Here is a 20,208-nt window from a genome sequence, read left to right as displayed (position 1 = left end):
ATGCCAAGCTTGGAAGTAGCGTATACTGAGAATGGAGAGAGCATTGCTGCCAAGCTGCGCCGGCGGTGATGCCCGATTTGCGCGCATTCGGAAAGATAAATTTCCAAAAATTTTAAATAAGACCCGCACCCAATTTTGGAAGTGATATTTTCGAAAAAACGGTGCAGGTGGTATTCGAGATTATACGGTATTAAAATAATGCACTTGGATAAATCACTGGCAAACATAAACTCATGCATCGAAAGAAAAATATGCACTATTCAAAGACGAGGACAAATTATGCTGGCTCCCTTGTGCAAGTCCTTTATTCATTGGATTACTGTACTGAATGTATTTTAGATGTCCTGTACATAAACGGAAAGTGCCCAGCCCCCTGAAAACATCGTGGCTTATCGAACTTCCCTATGATGAGGGGAAGAAACCTCTCGCTTCCTTGTGCATTGCAAGACAATGCAATGACCCCTCTTGTACGATTTCCTGGCTGGCACTTCCCTCCTATAAAACCGTAAGTCCGTTTGGGCTCGGCATTAAAAACAATGCAGTTTCATCGGCATTGACAATATTCGGTGCGTACGAATTGATTATATGAGCCACGCTTTTTCGCTATCTGTCGTCATTGCCGGTGTTGTCATAAAAGGAAAAGAAAAACTCCACCTGATCAATACTTTTTATTTGCATGTAATGCAGATTATCACATGTCTAGGACTGGTTTCGACCCTCTATAAGGTCATCCTCAGCTACATTAGAATCTTATTTGCATTTTCACCTTATGCCTCATAAAGATCTTCATGACATACTCTATTATTTAACAATTTTTAAAATTTTATGCTCTTGCTAAAAAAAAAATTAAAAACGTTACACCATAACTGAAATTGTGACAAACTAACAAGCTTATATCTTAATATACACATGCAATTGTAGCGGAATGAATTCGTCTTTAAGCTTATTGAGTGTTTACCATAGGCGTTTTGCCTATTCAGTTGAAGTAAGCCCCATTTTACAAATGTATAGTCATGTTTGAAATGAGCTTTGTTTATATTCGTGAATGTTATAGCAATAAGCTACCAGTAAAATATACTAATTAACTAGAGTTGCGTGTTGACTTGATTTAATTAAGGAAATTATTACCTTCATGATAATTTGAATGGATCTTTATGTCTGTATGTAATATAATATATATTGCCTGCATGAATGTGGAAGTTACAACTCCTTGTAATAACCAGTCTTTATAAGTATTCTGTTAACAACGTTACATATATTTAAATAAAATAGTTAATATTATTTAAACCAAATGTTAGAATCAGTGAACACTGTATTATAAAGGTACAGTATCTGTGTAATAAAGCAAGTGCCAATAATGAGAATATGCCAGTTGTGTTAATACACAGAGATAGTGAACATATTTATCCACATATATATGCTTTGTAATGAACTTTCATTGGGCTGACTGCAAATGGTAGCTTAGTCCTTGCTTTTGGTTTCCCACTGTTTTTGTTGTTGTTGTTGTAAATATGGAGTCTTCCAGCAGTATTTTGAGTGTGTATTTTATGTATATTTTGGTGTGTTGATGAAGTGCTCATGCACGGATGTTATTTAGAATAGTTAGTTATTTTAGAATCAGTGGAGTTATTGATGAACCTAGGTGCAGTTCCTACCTATTTAGTCATTTTCAGAAGGTTAGGTAAGGCCTGAAGCAGATGTACCAGTACGCAGCTTTATGTACACACCCTGCGAGAGAGAATGATCATGCTTTATTGAAATTTGAGGGATCCTTTCTGGTGAACTCTGGCACCCATACTAGGGACATTTTGATTACTTTTATTAAATTATTTTAATTATTTCAGTTATTTATTTATTTATTTTATATATTAATTAGATTTCAAAGTGGCCAGGGAGAAGAGTGGTTGATCAGTTCCTTGTTCTCCAAAGTTATCTGGTACCTACTGTTAGATGATGTTGAAAGTTTTCTCGAATCCTCAGACTCGTAGGATGGGTACTGTGCTTTTTCATAAGGTCTATGAACATAAAAGTTGTGAAAGTGGTGATCTTTCTGTTCTGGAATTAACAGAGGCAGAGAGCAGACTCTCGCCTCTTGTTCAAACAGGAGTGCAAGAAACCTAAGAAAGACTGAACTCCCTCTGTACTTTTGTGGATCAAGATGGTCTTCTGAGGCTGAAGACTCGTCCATAGATAGGTAATGACAATTTCAGATACCCTATTCTTCTACCTTCCAGTCACAAATTTGTGGAGATTCTGATCAAGTCTATCGTATCAAGTACTCTCATCTGGAAGATTGAGGGAAGATTACTGAATTGTAAGACACAGTAAGACATTACATCGGGGGATCTAAATGTGTCAAGTGTCAGAAGATTAGAGTCTAGGAAGATTGACATAGATGTAAAAGATTAATCAGTCTTTGAGGTCAGCAAAGCTGGGGCATTGGTTTTAAAGTGGATAGAGAAGTATTGGATTTTATTCTTCACGTGAGCTGTGTGTTGGGTTGTACACATTGATCTAGTGCTAAGCCTCTTCACAGAAGCATTTTTCAAGGGACAAACTTCACTGGAGTGGTGAATTCCTTTAACTCCTTAGATTGTTGGAATAAGGTAGAGGAAGAAACATCTACAAGGAGAATCTAGCGGAAATTCATTCCGCCCACTGTTGCATTGTGGGAGAGGATCATTCAAATAGTTGTAGAGATGAGCAGTAAGCAGTTTCAGGTTTGGCTGGGCTTGTTACGTCACGAAGGTCATATCAAGGCAGCTCGGCTAACAGGGCTTGGTTTCCTTTGCAGGCTGGGTTTACTAGGGCTTCTATACCACCAGGCTTGCTGAGCGGCCGATCATTGGCGTGCTAAATTCACAAATAGTGTAAGTTAAATGAAAGAGACATTCGCTATTGTTTTGTAAATAATGTAGTTCTAATAATCAAGGGTGACCACCATAATCTCAGGATAATGTTCTAGCTCCTCATCCACGTCCAAGTATGATTCCCAGTATTGGATAATGGAAACAAAGGAGCACGTCTTTTATAGTTGGACTCCTGTCTCCTTCTAAAATGTCTGTGGCTTCCTTGAAAGGTTCTTGGAAGTAAACAAAGTCACTCTTGAGTTCTTTATTGATTGCTTCCAGTTTTTCCAGTTTGTCTACTTACTCTTTTTCGCCTGCAGTTGCAGCCGATAGGACCTCGATCATTTTGCTGTACTGGTTATGTAGTGTCCCCGTTTCTACCATCAAGGTAATTTGCCCCAGACTAGTCAGCTGCTCCCAGCGGTGCTCAGTTTGAACTATGATAAAAAAAATTGCCCTAAAATTACATACACCCTGGATTTGATGGGGAACATATAACTAAATATGGACAGGGTGAAGTCAACTAAATAAAACTACAAATAAAGCAAGGCGAAGCATGATGTCAGTTTTGGAGGAAATCTGTTTATTAAAATAAACAAGAAAGTATGAAAAAAAAACCAAAAGTATCTCATGATCCAAATTTTTACATGACTCAATTTTTCTTTCAGCTTGATAAAGTCCATCTTGAGAATCAAAAATATATTACAATTGTACAATGTATGCCGACACACATACTGGTACTTAACATATCAAATCAAATCTTGAAGTTTCATTAATTTTACGCCTTGGGCTTGCATGCTCACACCACGCTCCTGGCTTTAATTTTTGTTAATACTTTCAACTGTAGATGAGTAAGTTCCCCTCTCCTGCACACTTGACATTGTAGTGGTAATCCCTAACCTTAAGAAAAGACTTGATTTAATGCACAAAAAGGGGAGATAAAAACTAATCTAACTGTACAAAATATAACATGCTGAGTGGTAAAACGTCCTACGCACAAATATATACACCCCGAATCATGAGCAATCTCATGAGCACAACAAACAATGTTGATCGGAACCACACAAAATCAAAACCACATAAGTGGCAAATATACACATTCAAAGAAACAAAAACATGGTGTCATATTTTTCAGAGCTCACCAAGAAAAGCATGCGGCATTCACGCAACTATACACTCAAAGCCTTGATGGAAAATATAAGGAAACAAATTACACTTTAAGCAACACTTCCTATTCAACGCAGGTACCTTAAATAAATTACACTGACTGACAGTGACAATGCAACACCAAGGAGGAGTGGTTCAAAAGGGATGAAAGTTGGGGAAAAAACAGAGACTGCACGGACAAATAATTGATGTTTATTTCAAACCGATATGCAGGTTACACAATGCGCACGGCATCGACTCAGTAGGATGTAGGACCACCGCGAGCGGCGATGCACGCAGAAACACGTCGAGGTACAGAGTCAATAAGAGTGCGGATGGTGTCCTGAGGGATGGTTCTCCATTCTCTGTCAACCATTTGCCACAGTTGGTCGTCCGTACGAGGCTGGGGCAGAGTTTGCAAACGGCGTCCAATGAGATCCCACACGTGTTCGATTGGTGAGAGATCCGGAGAGTACGCTGGCCACGGAAGCATCTGTACACCTCGTAGAGCCTGTTGGGAGATGCGAGCAGTGTGTGGGCGGGCATTATCCTGCTGAAACAGAGCATTGGGCAGCCCCTGAAGGTACGGGAGTACCACCGGCCGCAGCACATGCTGCACGTAGTGGTGGGCATTTAACGTGCCTTGAATACGCACTAGAGGTGACGTGGAATCATACGCAATAGCGCCCCAAACCATGATGCCGCGTTGTCTAGCGGTAGGGCGCTCCACAGTTACTGCCGGATTTGACCTTTCTCCACGCCGACGCCACACTCCTCTGCGGTGACTATCACTGACAGAACAGAAGCGTGACTCATCGTAGAACACGACGTTCCGCCATTCTCTCATCCAAGTCGCTCTAGCCCGGCACCATGCCAGGCGTGCACGTCTATGCTGTGGAGTCAATGGTAGTCTTCTGAGCGGACGCCGGGAGTGCAGGCCTCCTTCAACCAATCGACGGGAAATTGTTCTGGTCGATATTGGAACAGCCAGGGTGTCTTGCACATGCTGAAGAATGGCGGTTGACGTGGCGTGCGGGGCTGCCACCGCTTGGCGGCGGATGCGCCGATCCTCGCGTGCTGACGTCACTCGGGCTGCGCCTGGACCCCTCACACGTGCCACATGTCCCTGCGCCAACCATCTTCGCCACAGGCGCTGCACCGTGGACACATCCCTATGGGTATCAGCTGCGATTTGATGAAGCGACCAACCTGCCCTTCTCAGCCCGATCACCATACCCCTCGTAAAGTCGTCTGTCTGCTGGAAATTCCTCCGTTGACGGCGGCCTGGCATTCTTAGCTATACACGTGTCCTGTGGCACACGACAACACGTTCTACAATGACTGTCGGCTGAGAAATCACGGTACGAAGTGGGTCATTCGCCAACGCCGTGTCCCATTTATCGTTCGCTACGTGCGCAGCACAGCGGCGCATTTCACATCATGAGCATACCTCAGTGACGTCAGTCTACCCTGCAATTGGCATAAAGTTCTGACCACTCCTTCTTGGTGTTGCATTTGCTCTGTCAGTCAGTGTACATGGCACAAATTCAAAGAAAATAACAGAGTAGGCTTTAACTTTCAACACACAATTCAACGTTGTATCGTGAAAAAGATTACACGACACAAAATATTCCTCAGCACGGTTATATCCTGAAAGAAAATCCAAACTAAATGTCGCAATAAAAAAAAAAGTCTACGGCAACATGTAGTGACATGCACAAAACCCAATAAAATCATCACGAAGTGTAGGCCGCTCAAATAAAACTCTCCTCAGTAGACAAACATATCACCCTCGCCAACACATGGCGGAATGACTCAAAGTGGAGATTCACATCTCCCAAAATAAAGCAGCAAGTACCAAAAACGCAGGGGTCAACCCTTTACACATGGTGCTCAACAGTCTACGCGAGGCAAGTCACACAATCAAGAAAAATGCAGGCCTTTCAGATGAGGAACGCGTCCTCTTACTCAAAATAACACTAAATAATATCTCATGTCCTAAAGTTGCCGAATCTGGAGAAGTATATAAAATGACTTTGACTAACGTACGCTCGCATGAAAAGAAACAAGACCGTGCTGGTCACAAATCAAAGCACTCGCGCTCAAAGTTAAACATGAATAATAAAGTGGCCAACTCTGTAATAAATATGATAAACTGAAACTAAGAAATTGCCACATAAACAATCGATCATGTCTGAACATCAGAAAGTTACTGAAATATCTCAATCCTACAACTTGACAAACTCGCATTGATATTAATATTAAAATAATAACAAATTTTATAGAAATTTTTTTCTAATATTCGGAACTCGAAATACGAAACTGCGTTCGCGGAACTTGTGAATGAATAATTTACAATCTTGATATACAAAATAGTCATGAAGACGATTCTATCAAAATTTGTGGATCCAAACTCCGTCTCACACTCTCTCATTCACACATCATGCAATAAATCCCAGAAAACATGACAGCATGTTTCCGTACACTTGGAGCTCCGATTAATAATTCTTTAATCTAGTCCTTCCTGACTTTAATTTGAATCCTGATTTACATTTACATTTAAGCCCCGAGATGTACACTGCGTCTCAAACATCAAAGCAAAACACATCAAAAATATATATGAGGCTAAAATAAGAAACTGACTTGTAAAAGAAATGACACTACCCACTCAGCTAAATAAATTGGAATAAAATGTAAGAAAGCAAGCTGCGACCTTATGCAAACGTTCCACATTTACGTTACAATTATATTTACATTAACAAGCTTCCTAACATTTACTTTAAATAGGACGCTGTCCTTCCAAACAAAGCAAAATTTACTGTCATTAAGTATTAAAACTAACCTATCCCCTTTTGCAACATTAACACACATTCACACTCACAAAATTACACTGAAAATTCTGGACTCATCTATTTTGTTGACTTATTGCCACCAGCCTTTCAGGACAGCTGGTCTCCATCATGTTTCAGCCAGCCATATTGATGAGATGCCTTCAGAAAAGACTGGGATCAGTCCTTTGGTCTCCATTCTGGCATCAAAAAGTGATTTATTTTCCATCGTTGCTTCTGCTTCTGGATGTCGTCTAAAACATTCCCTCGTTCATGATGTAGAATCTGGGTCAAGATTAAACCAGCCAGTTACTAGAATACTACAGCCAGGGTAATTTCCACTGACCATGAAACCAGTTCCCATTCAGTCGCGGAACAACTTCTCTTATCTAATCCCGTAACTAGGTCAAATATTTCCCATTTAAAAGTTGGACTGGAAATTGTAAAGTTTATGCCCTTGGGAAACTATTTACACAGGCAGGCTACTATGCATTCAGAATGATTAAATGAAACTGTTCTGTCCTTCTGGAAATCCGAAGTTAAATGCCATTCTCCCAGTATTAGAAAACTTGAATAGATTAAATGCAGACTGAGCGTCTTCCAACAAAATTTAGAAGTCCCCACACGATCACTCACCTAAATGAAAACTTCTTCTCACGATGTTACCTGCACAGAATCTCGCCGAATAATAGGGTAGCTAGCCCACGCTCACAATCGTTATTATCAATTCGTCCTGTAAGACGCCGTTGTATCCTCGATTGAGGCCATCACTTGCATAGACCAATGCCTATTCAAATTGACTGTGGCTCTATCATTTCATTGACTCAACACATCGCGTACCTGATGCTTACTTCAGACATATATTTGCAGCTCGTGTAGCCTCTTGCCGGGCCTCCGAAATATTGTCCGTTGGTCTGGCTGTTGGAGTTCTGTTGTTTCCTTTTTCTGCATTGTGTACGTCATGTCAAAATTCCTCCTTCTAAACTTAGATGGCAAGCAAACAAACCCGTGCTCCAAGCTCCCTGCAGAAATTGCAACATGTGCTGCTGAATGTAGATTTTCCTTGCCAATTACTAGTACTTAATAAAAATTAAATATTCTCTGTACATTTGAATAAATAACTGATTAATTAAATGAGCACTTCAATAAGGGCTCAGTACAGATTTTAGCATGACAGCTTAGTATTCCATCTTTTTTCCATATTTGACACAGAGTAAGCTTGACACGACTAACTGAACCTGTACGTTTGAAATAGACCACAGCTTTCAGTGTTTCCTTAATGATGTATTGTGCATCCTGTGCCTGAGAATTAAGAAAATAATCTTAGAATGTGTGCCACAAAACTGTACTTAAACAATGCCATACACAAGGTATTCACACAAAGCCTTTGTGAACCATTAAGGCTTTCCTAATATTCATACCTTCATCTGTTACAAACATAACTCTTTGTAAATCTGGCAGCTGAATCCCTAACACAGCACATTTCATGGTATATTCCTTCATGTTTTCACCAGACTTCTGAGTATGAGGGGAAAGGCAGGTTAAAATAACCTTGTTTTCTATTGCCCACTCATGAATGTAGCGAACTGTAAGGGAAATAAAATTATTTTTGTAATCATCTGTCCACATGTCTATAGTTGCAGCACAAGAATTACACTGCATTGCATCATGAATGCCCAATATTATAGAACGACAAATATCATCAGTCACTTCATGACTTTGCCGGGAAACAGATGTTCGTGCGGTAGCACCTTAGACACATTCATTTTACCGAAGTCATTTCCTACATTAATTCTTGCGCTACCATTTGAAACCCTGTACCTGACACAATAATGAAAGTACATAGGTCTAAGGCACACATTTTAACACAAACCTCTGTTTTATGTTTTATGGAGCTGAGAATAACTTACTACATGAAGCACTCATGTGGCTCAAAGGAGAAAGAGTGCAATTATGTCTTGATAAAGTGCTGATATTTGAGCTTCATAAGAGGCACTGTCCTATTTTGGATTGCATAAAATCTTTTTCCTGTTTCTTGTTATTAATATAACATAAAATCGTTCCTATACTCTATTCTTCCCAGCTCTATTTTTTTAATGCATTGATTTTTTTTTTTTTTTTTACTTTGCTGTTGATTTCACTTACAATATTCGTGTTCAACGAGCATCTAACCATATTGAACTGAACACAGGCATTCTGGATTCGGCACTCAAGTGGCCCAAGATCGTTGAGCTCATCATGACTTGACCTTGTAAACCACTGAGCTTGCTTACTTCCTAGCGCGAACACCAGGAAGCTTGCACTGGCCAGCTGGTAACATCATCGCCTTGTGTTTAGGCTGACACCTGGAGATATACAGGCAATTTCCTCTACTTGAACTGGGCTTGTTCTCTTCTCTAAATTGTTGAGAAGTTTTTCAAGAGGACCATGGGAAAAGCCTCTCTCAGGTAAAGAAGTCTTGACCATCCTGTGCAGCATAGAACCTGTGGTAGATCCATCAAAGATCTAGAATTTGTCTGAGCATTCAAGCGACTTGATACCGTTGACTTCTGTGATGTTCCTTCAGCTGTTCCATTGGAGTGCCCGCACCTTTGACATGACCATCCTCAGAAAATAGGTGAAGTACCTCTAACGTTCACAGGAGAAAGTGAGGAAAATGTTCTGTGATGATAACCTCTGTCTTGTCCAGCTGTAGATTGAAGGAAAGAGTCGAAGGATGCAGAAAATTGGCAACATTGTGCTGATACATTCCAATGTGAAAAATAGAGTAGAGTGGCCAGTGGGAAGAATGTCAGAGATGATTCCCACTAAGTGTGAAAATGTCAGAGTGGTTCAAGTGCAGATTGCTGGGTGGACATAATCAGACCCATCTAATGTGTGTACCCATTGGAGATAATCTCATCCACAACATGACATACCAGTGGAAAATGCTGAACAGAAGTGTGTAGTTTCTGGTGCTGAAGATTGGAGTGAAAATGAGACGTGGGAATCTGGTGAAAATTAGAAGTTCTTGTTTTCGTTAAACTGTGTGTAGAATAAGAGTGTTTTTCAGATTATTTAGAGTTCAGGTTATTTTGATTTTATGTTCAAAAAACAAAAATGTGGGAGGTATGTCACACCCACCAGTTGTGTCCCTTGTCATCATTTTTTATTCTTTGGAAACTATGTACATAGAGCAATTTTTTAGAATGTTTGTGTATCTGTTGAAATGTAGATTGATGTTGGGGGAAAATATAACCATCACTAGTACAATTTATCAGATGAACCCTGTTTATTTTAGGCCTATTATTCCAATATCCGCATTGACAAAAGATCCAGTTGTCAGGTGAAAAAGTGTTGACAGGTGGACCTTTTCACTTGAAAATGGGATAGATTTGTGGGTAAATATAAAATCAAATTGTTTCAGATGGCGTAATTACTTTCAAAAGCAATGTGAAACAATGTGACTTTGTGGGTTTTTGTGTTGTTGTTTAAGGAATTCAGGGTCAGATTGGCAGTATTGCCATCTTGTGTCTCGTGATTTTTCCTTATCAGAATCTGGTTATACTGTATTAAAAAAATGAATTTGGAATTCCCACTGTGCACCAGGGAGGTTAAATGGCAAAAGGATTTCCATTCATATTGACTACTGAAAGTTTCATAGTACAGATTTAAATTGCTTTGGCTTCCAAGTCTTGGCGTGATATACTTTATATACCAAGAGATTTATGTTTAAATCTCTTGTGATGAAGTTATATGTTTTCATCAAACCCTTTCAGACCCAATTTTTTTCTAGATTATGTGGTGTTGGCTATTTAGCATTAATACTGTAATACTGCAATGAAAATTTGGTTCAAAATACAAAATTATTCTTTCTTGAAAAATAAATACTAAATTTTGGTTTTCTACAGAATGAATGGGACATTTTTATAAAAGTAATGTATCTATTCTGTTGTTTAGAAAAGGAAATCTGTTCAGCACTGACTTTACCAACCATGGAAACTCCCTTAAACAAATGTACCAAAGTAGCTTCAAACCCCATTGGATGACGCATAAGTAAATGTACACATACGTGACAGTTGCATAGAATAATTCAAATGGGTAAAATGTTTGGATTTCACAAGGCTTTTAAACCATAAAATCTATTTATACCTTTGATGGTTATATTTATGGAATTATGATTATAGTATTACTTGTTTCATTTTTACATTTATTTTAGATCAGTATGACAGTGTTATGAACTCTTTCTAACAGTTTGAGACTAAATTTAAAGGTATTGTTTAATTTCCACAGTATCTCCGTTCAGGCTGTGTGTTGTGGCCTAACACTATGATTCCTGCACCTCCAGTATCATCTTCCTCTGAAAGCAATGGACAGTTAATGCCAGGTGAGAGTACTAGGGAACATAAATTTCCTGTATTTGTTGCCGTCAGCATAGTGTATTATATCGTTCAGCAGTAAAAATTATGGCCTATGTGATTAGCCATTTATTTGTATATTAACTGGAAGAAATATAGAAGGTGAACATCTCCTTGACTTCTGTATGAGGAGTGGGTTGGTGGTGAAAAATAGTTAGTTCAAGAAGAGCCATAAGATAACACAATACAGTTGGGATGTTCTACAAAAGACTGTAATTGATTGTCATCTGAGATGAAGAAAGGAGCAGAATTTTAACAGATGTCAGAATAATACCCAGCGAGAGCCTTGACAGTGACCACCATCTATTAGTGGCGGACCTGAGAAACTTCTATGTACGAAAAGTACAGAACAGGAAAATGCCAAAAATCAAAGTATGGGAACTTCAGAAAACAGATAAGAGAACTGAGTATCAGAACTAGATAAAAACCCTGTTAACCAAGAGATGAAAGGAAAACTGGAGAGGCAGAATGGACCAGACTAAGGGACACATTGGTTAAGGAAGCAACTGAAGTTTGTGGAAAGACAAGTATGAAAACAAGTGAAAAGGAAACACCGTGGTGGAATGAAAGAGTGAGAGCAGTAAGGGAAAGAAATCACTTGTGGAAAGTAAGGGATTGCGAGAAAAATAAACTGGGTTTTACTAGAGACAAGGCAAAGATCAGAAACCTCAAACAATTATACCAAAACAAGAAACTGGATGTTAAAAGAACAGTTACAGAAGGAAAGACCAAGGCATGGAATATATTCACTCTGAAACTGGAAGAAGACAGCAGAGGCAATAAGAAACTACTATATAGTGTTATCAGATGTAAAAGGAAACCAATGAATACCATAAAGGCACTTGAAGATGAAAATGGAAATCTGGTTAGGACAGAAAATGACATGAGAGAAGTCCTGAAGAACCATTTCAACCATCTATTGAATAGACCAGTTCAAGAACAAAATACAGAACCAGAAATCCAAGCCTATAATGAGGAACCTCCCATCAAGTGGACAGAAATTGAGACAGCCTTAAAATCTATGCCTAAAGGAGAGTCTTCAGGTGCAGATGAAGTGAATGGAGATATGATAAAGGCAGCAAGCATCAAAGGTATATAATGGCTGCACAGAATACTAAGTGCCATATGAACAGACAACAAAATACCTACAGATTGGAGCAAGGCTGTTATAATTCCCCTGTTCAAGAAAGGCAGCAGAGGGAAACCCACCAACTATAGAGGAATAACACTGCTGTCTCATGGGCTAAAAATTCTAGAGAAGATCATAGAAAGGAGGTTGAGAACCATCATTGAACCACAGTTAGAGGAGGAGCAATATGGATTCAGAAATAACAGATCAACAATATATCTACTTTTTAGCACCTGCATGGAAAAGGATTGGGAGAAAGGCAAGAACCTGGTCATTGTATTCCTGGATATAGAAAAAGCCTATGATAGTGTTATAAGAGATAAGATCTCGGAGTGTCTGAGAAAAAGAAATATGCCTGAAAGACTGGTAAGGAAAATTCAGATGTTGTACAAAAACTGTACTAGCTGTGTACAAATTGGGGAAAGTCGATCATCATGGTTTGAGATCAAGAGTGGAGTTCAACGAGGAAGTGCACTGTCTTCACTACTGTTCATCACTGTTAGGGACAATATAATAAAGAACATCAAGGGAAAGTTAGATGAACTGAATGCAGTGGCCTTTGCTGATGATATCATGATTTGGAGTGAAACAGAAGAGGAAGTACAGAACAGACTCAACATATGGAAATCCCAGTTACAGGAATATAACCTCAACATCAGCGAGACCAAGACAGTGGTGATGGCAGTCAACAGAGAAGGGCGTCCAGCAAGTGTAAAACTAGGAGATCACCAGCTAGATTGTGAAAGTGTAATCTTCAGTGATAATTTGGTCAGAAAGGAAATTACAAACAGAGTGCAAAAGGGATCAGAATTCTACCAACAAGTAAGAACACTTTTATGGAATGACATGATTCCAAAACTGCCCAACTACTTACAACTCCAGAAGAATTCTAATACTGCATATTCAGTCTGCACAATTCCAACAATTAATCTTGCAGTCATATCAACATAGCTTGGTTACCTAATACACCAAGTTCAAAATTTCTGCTTAAGCTGATACAGTGCATAATCAACTCCTCATAGATTCTTCTAGAGAGAATCATGTACATATTTGTTACTCAAACATTTTTACATACTTGCACACTTTTACTATAAATGTCACGTTATATTGTGTTCATTCTTAGTACCATACCACTCGGTCCACAACTGTAATGTATTGCCAGAACCTACTGAATTCTATCTGAAAAATTAAACTCGAGTCGATCCACAACATAGAGCATCTCATTTGTACTTCTATACCCAGACTTAACGTATTTTTGTACTTGTATTATACCGGGTGGTACAGCTGCCCCTATTTTTTCCCGAATATATGCAACCAGCTAGGACGTAAATGCCTGTTAGTCCCATCTTGCGCAACACCTTACAGCAATGTTATGTGCAGTTAACCCGATGGAGACTTCTCCGCACAATGGAAAAATGGTACAAGAGGCAGTAAGTGAGGTCCATCTCAAAAACACTGTACCATTTTATGTAGAGCGGTGTCCAATACTCTACTATTTTTTACGAAATGTTACTATACTGTACAAACCATAAACACGCCTATAGCTGTCGGTAGACAATTGCGCACCTGATTGGTCCAAGAGGCCATTTTCTTTTGATAGAAAGGGCGGTCGTGGTATCATAGAAAACGTGATAGGGTAAGACCAATTACAGACATGTCAATGCACCACCATTTTGTACAGTCTCATCACATCGAAATTGATAGAAACGTGTTTTGCACTGTAGTTTATAATCTGTGGCACGCAAATGCTGTACAGCAGATGTGATAGCTTACGCCATGTAATTACTACTGTTAGAGCGATCAAAAAAGGCATAAAACAGGACCATAAGGCTGTAACTCATCAGTAACTTGTCAAAGCGGGAACTTCCCGCTCTCCTCATGAATACAGAGTTACAAGGATGGCGCTTGTACGTTGCAAATAGCTGCGCGGAATTACGTATGGAAGACGTACCTCGATAGGTTACTTGAAGCAGGAAGGGTTCCTACCATTCTTGAGTCATGCATTTTTTAATGTCATTTCGTATTCGCCTAGGCATCGTTTACGAAGACCTTTCTGAAGTCTCCGATATTCTTCTACGGAAGTTATAATAAACAAGTATCATAAATATCGCCACATATGCACCAATTGTGAATACCACCTGAAACATAACGCTGGACTCATTCAACCAAGAAACGTGTAAAAAATGGTTGTAACTATCTGGGCGTAAGAGAGACGCGATTCTTTAGTTCACTGTGGTGTTTGCACATTCGAGTTCAGAACTTTTAACATCAACGATCAGTATCGAAGCGAAAGCCTAGGTAATTCCATTAGTACAGAGCTACGAGACCAATTCTTTGTCGCCTGCAGTGGCTACATGGCACCAATCGCAGCGAGCATACGATATGTTAGCAGGCATTTAGAGTTCGAATCTAGTTATGAGCTTCTCAATTTTATTTTTATATTATACTTGTAAGGCCATTCGTAATACATATTTAACGTTCTTTTCTCAAAAGTAATTTGCCACCTTTACAAAGAAAGCATACATACGAAAGGAATAATAACATGCGACTTCCATATGGCAAACGACTACAGGGAATGAAGCGCAGTGCACGTGTTGTCAACATTCTGACCCACCCATTCAACCAAGCAACTGCGCACGTTCGACTCGAAGACCTACTAACAGCGGTCTACACTTCATACATAGGGCACATGAAACAGCATATCGTAATCCTAGCAGCAACGTGTGAGCACGTACTGTACGGTTAGCACGAAAGCAAACATTATGTATTCACGGGATGATTATGTGAATATGGTACTACTTTATGGAGAAGCAAGGTAAAATGCACGGGAAGCCAGACGCTTGTATCAAGAACGATTTCCTGGACGAAGGCTGCCAACTGCAGATACATTTTGACGTGTTGAAAGACGCTTGCGTGCAACGGGGTCATTTCATACATTACCCCCCGTTCGGGATGCTCCAGTGACGTCTGGAAATAACGACGAAGCTGTTCAAAATGCAATTGCATACAACCCGCATACAAGCTCACGGGCCATAGGAAATGAAGTGAACATCAGTCATGTATCTGTACTGCGAATATTGCACCGCCATAAATTCCACCCTTTCCATCAACAGCTGCACCAGGAACTTCACGGAGATGACTTTCCAAAACGGATAGAATTTTCGCAATGGATATTACAAAGAGTTGAAGCTGATGCGAATTTCTTAATGAACATTCTCTTTAGTGATGAATCCAGATTTCACAACAACGGAACTGTTAATCGTCACAACTTCCATTACTGGAGCGTTGAAAATCCTCACTGGATCAGGGGAGCTCGATTTCAGGTACAATGGGGTGTCAACGTGTTGTGCGGGATACTAGGTGACAAGATAATTGGACCATATTTCTTCGAAGGAAACCTCACGGGACGACGCTATCTAGAGTTTCTTTGTGAGTACCTCCCACTCTTATTGGAGGATGTGCCCCTTATGACACGGTTACGGATGTGGTTCCAGCAGGATGGAGCTCCCTCACACTGGTCGTTGGCAGTACGGAACCACTTGCATAGGACATATCCTGGACGATGGATTGGACGAGGGGGTCCGGTCACATGGCCGGCTAGATCACCTGACCTTACTCCACTCGACTTTTTCCTCTGGGGTTATTTAAAGGAAAGAGTCTATGAGCAGGAGCCTGAGAGCCAGAATCATTTACGGCGGCTCATCACGGAAGCCTGCAGGCAGATTCCACCACATATGTTGCAGCAAGCAAGAATGTCTCTCCTCCACCGTGCTCAGATGTGCATTAACGAAGCAGGTGGTCATTTTGAACATTTGCTTCATTAATCGAATGGCCATGCATAAGCCCATTGCACCGCTGTCGGTACAATCTCACTTTATTGCAAATAGCTCTTTTAAGAGCTCCTTAAAAAACAAACATAGCTGAGTACCTGCAATATGAGAACTGATCATGATTTAGATTTGTCGTCAACAACACGACTCTCACGAACATCAACAACGCAATAAAAATATTCATAAAATCAGCTTCATGGTCCGTATCGCACTACAATAGATTCACAATTAAGTATTTATTTTCTACCTAGTCGATACAATGATTGCTTAAGGCAATTTTTAATGGTCAAAAGTGGTACATGTTTCGTATATTATCAACATCTTCAGCCACATAACACTGTTTAGATGAAAAATGTATAAAATTGACAAAGTAATGCTTTAGAGGAAGTGTCCTTAAAATTAACATAAGATTGACAAGATTAAAACAAACAAATAACTCAAGAGAAAATATATAAATTATTTCTACAATAGAAAGCAGTCGTCAAGGAAACACTTGTACAATATTCCATAGAGAAATTGTCCTAATAAATATTCTTTTCTTAATAATTCATGAAAAAAGATCAATTTATAAATTAAAAATTATACAATTTATAACTAATTATCGAAATGAAGACATCCTGATATCACAGTGCGGCTCTTATTATTAATGTAGATGAAGATATAACTAATTCCTAGTTGTCAAATCTTATTAAGCCTGCTTTCCTTTGGAACAGTAACTCCTGTCATTCTTTCACAGTTTTGCGCCGGGTGTAATATTGATGATGCGTTCTTCCTTGCTCTTGCACCTGAGGAGGAGGAGGAGGAGAAATTCCAATCCTACAGATAGCCCTACAACTTACTCCTCATCAGTTGAAGCTATAGGTGACAGCAAGGAAGTTCTTGACACACCTATATCCCCCGCTCCTCCACCTCCTCAGGTGCAAGAGCAAGGAAGAACGCATCATCAATATTACACCCGGCGCAAAACTGTGAAAGAATGACAGGAGTTACTGTTCCAAAGGAAAGCAGGCTTAATAAGATTTGACAACTAGGAATTAGTTATATCTTCATCTACATTAATAATAAGAGCCGCACTGTGATATCAGGATGTCTTCATTTCGATAATTAGTTATAAATTGTATAATTTTTAATTTATAAATTGATCTTTTTTCATGAATTATTAAGAAAAGAATATTTATTAGGACAATTTCTCTATGGAATATTGTACAAGTGTTTCCTTGACGACTGCTTTCTATTGTAGAAATAATTTATATATTTTCTCTTGAGTTATTTGTTTGTTTTAATCTTGTCAATCTTATGTTAATTTTAAGGACACTTCCTCTAAAGCATTACTTTGTCAATTTTATACATTTTTCATCTAAACAGTGTTATGTGGCTGAAGATGTTGATAATATACGAAACATGTACCACTTTTGACCATTAAAAATTGCCTTAAGCAATCATTGTATCGACTAGGTGGAAAATAAATACTTAATTGTGAATCTATAAAAATATTCGTCGTACACAGGACTCGAACTGCCTACTAACGTACACCGGTACTCTCCTCTAACTTTTAGCAAGCTCGGCTATCACGGGTTGCTGTTTAGCGCAGTTGTGTTGCTGCTACTTCTAGTCATTCACCAATAATATTCTCTGTACAGGACGTTTCTGCGACACATAATTTTCACGATTCTTTACCATCAATCGGTATTTTATCATTAATGCTGATTTGCTTGACACGAATAAACGAATTATGGAAAGCGTTGTAAGAGCAGACATTGTAGTGAGTAGTCAAGGTGAATATTTTTAGGTTCGACTATAATCTGCGGGTTGCATAAAACTGCGTGAATAGGGGCAGCTGTACCACCCGGTATATTGCACACCTATTGTCACACACAATATTTCACTTTCATATGCAACATTTTTAGCACCACATATCATAGAGTTAGTTGTATATTTGTTTCAAAGTGTTTTTACTGCTCATTAAAAACATGTTCCAGGAATTCGTCAAATATTTTTGTATTGTTTTAATATGGCTGATGATGACCCCAAGTTGGGTTGAAACTAGTCCCAAGCAACCCATGTAATGTAAGTACACGCAGTGTAAATAAAACTATGTATTGAATAGGTGGAAAATTTTTATGTTTATAATTTATATGTATATACATCTCGGTCGTACTCTTAGACCCAAGACTCGTCACTGGTGATGATCCTTGATCATCCGCGGCATACTCGTGGAGATCTTCGACATTGCAGCATGATGTTCTTTCTGCACAGCAATTGGAGGGGCAGTCTTGGAAGTGATACACCACATGTTCAATTCTGACAAGAGGATTGCCTGCACTATCCCGTAAAACACACCATCTGCAAGGTCGTCAATTGTCTTCTGATGATCCTTACACAAAAGTTCCTGAATTTGTTCCACATTTTTCAGGAATGATGCTCAAGAAGACCTTCCAGAATGCTTGTTTTCAAGGGATGTTGTTTTTCCACCTATGAAGTGCCTATACCACCCAAGACATCGTACAACTCCTTGCTGCATTGTCATATGCTTGCCAAAGCACGTTCAGCATCTCTTTGACTGATTTTCCATGTTTAATGCAATATTTCATGTTAGTTCTTGTTCCTCCTTTCTGCTCATGATATAATTGCAGACTGCCATGCATACTTGATGTCTCCTTGTGGACTGTCTTATCATGATTGAAGGTAGTTTTTAGTGCAACTCTATCCTGACAACTGTTGGCACACATTTGGCACAATTAGTCTGGGAACATTTTGATCTGAACTTATATGTCTGAAATACTTATGATTTGATGATACTATCTGCTTCCATTTTTCGAAACCAGGACTTACTGAGCTCATCCAGGATGTGTGTTAAGCCTAACTGTAGTTGTAATGTTTGTTTGTTTACCCCTTAGTCCCAGTTCTTGATACAGGTAATCATAACATATGATCAATAGTAAATTTAAAAAATGTTTTTTGTAAATGTTCATCTGTTGCAAATAGTAGTGGAAAAATAGTAGTGTCATTGGGATAGAGTGCTAAAGAATGATTCCTACAACTATGAGACTTTTTACAGCTGAAGACTTTACTTTTGGCTGTTTCCTTCAAGAGCATTTCAACGAAGTTTTAGTATTGAGTAGAAGTCTGTTATAGCGAGAATTCATAATGGCAAAAAATGTACTTCTTATAGAGGATTGTCGTTATATCCGATTTTTCGTAAAATTGGGGGGCGGGGGGCGGCATACACATTAAAATGGTATGAAACAGCAACCAATTTGTTCAAAACTTGCGTTTTCACAGATGATATCCACACTAGGCTTACTCGTTTGTTATTTTACAAACTTCGATACTACATGAAAGTGTATATTTAATTTCATTCTGAAGAAATTATAGCATCACTCCAGAGGCTTCTTTGGCAAACGTTTCAATTTTCTTATTCACACAGTGTCACCTAACGTAACCGTATATGTATCATGAAAACATACTTCAAGCATCTGTAGAGAAATGATAACCTCCTTGCTATAAATTTAAATGGGAATAGCCTTTCTGAAATTTAACCAGATGCAATAAAATATAAACTATCCTCTGAAATTAGTGATGCACTCTTCTATATCTTGAGGTGTATCACATTCTAACTTAATTTCAGTATGCAACATTAAAATTAAGCGATGGTTTACTTCAGCCTTTATTTCTAACGAGTTAACAATTGCTAATACCAATATAAATGGTCCGTTATTGGACATTATCAATTTTCCAGCTAACTCATTCCTGGTTGCCAGTGTTTTGCAGTTGGGCTCATCAGTTTGTAAATAGCACATCCACCAAGGTGCATGGCTAGTGCACAAAATTTTAGTATAGAGTAGAAGTCTGTTATAGCTAGTGCACTAGCCATGCGTCTCGGTTGGTGTTGGGCTCTGCCACCTCTTGAGATGTATCGCATTCTTACTTAATTTCAGTTTACATACATACATACATACATTATCATTATAGACTGTAATGCCTTTCAGCGTTCAGTCTGCAAGTCTCTGTGAATTTATTAAACGTCGC

The 20,208-nt window shown here is 39.0% G+C and overlaps 1 protein-coding gene across 1 annotated transcript in view; it reads left to right on the top strand.

Moving 5' to 3' along the window:
* The window catches only part of otu (ovarian tumor), a 328,266-nt gene that overhangs the window by 269,794 nt on the left and 38,264 nt on the right, over positions 1-20,208 (top strand). The window contains exon 14 of the mRNA XM_067144171.2: positions 11,096-11,189. Within this exon, the coding sequence (XP_067000272.1) occupies positions 11,096-11,189 (94 nt within the window). The remainder of the gene's footprint in view (positions 1-11,095; positions 11,190-20,208) is intronic.

This window comes from Anabrus simplex, chromosome 3, assembly GCF_040414725.1.
Source record: "Anabrus simplex isolate iqAnaSimp1 chromosome 3, ASM4041472v1, whole genome shotgun sequence".
NCBI lineage: Eukaryota > Metazoa > Arthropoda > Insecta > Orthoptera > Tettigoniidae > Anabrus > Anabrus simplex.
Note: the sequence above shows the minus strand (reverse complement) of the source record. Positions and strands in the feature narration are given on the sequence as shown.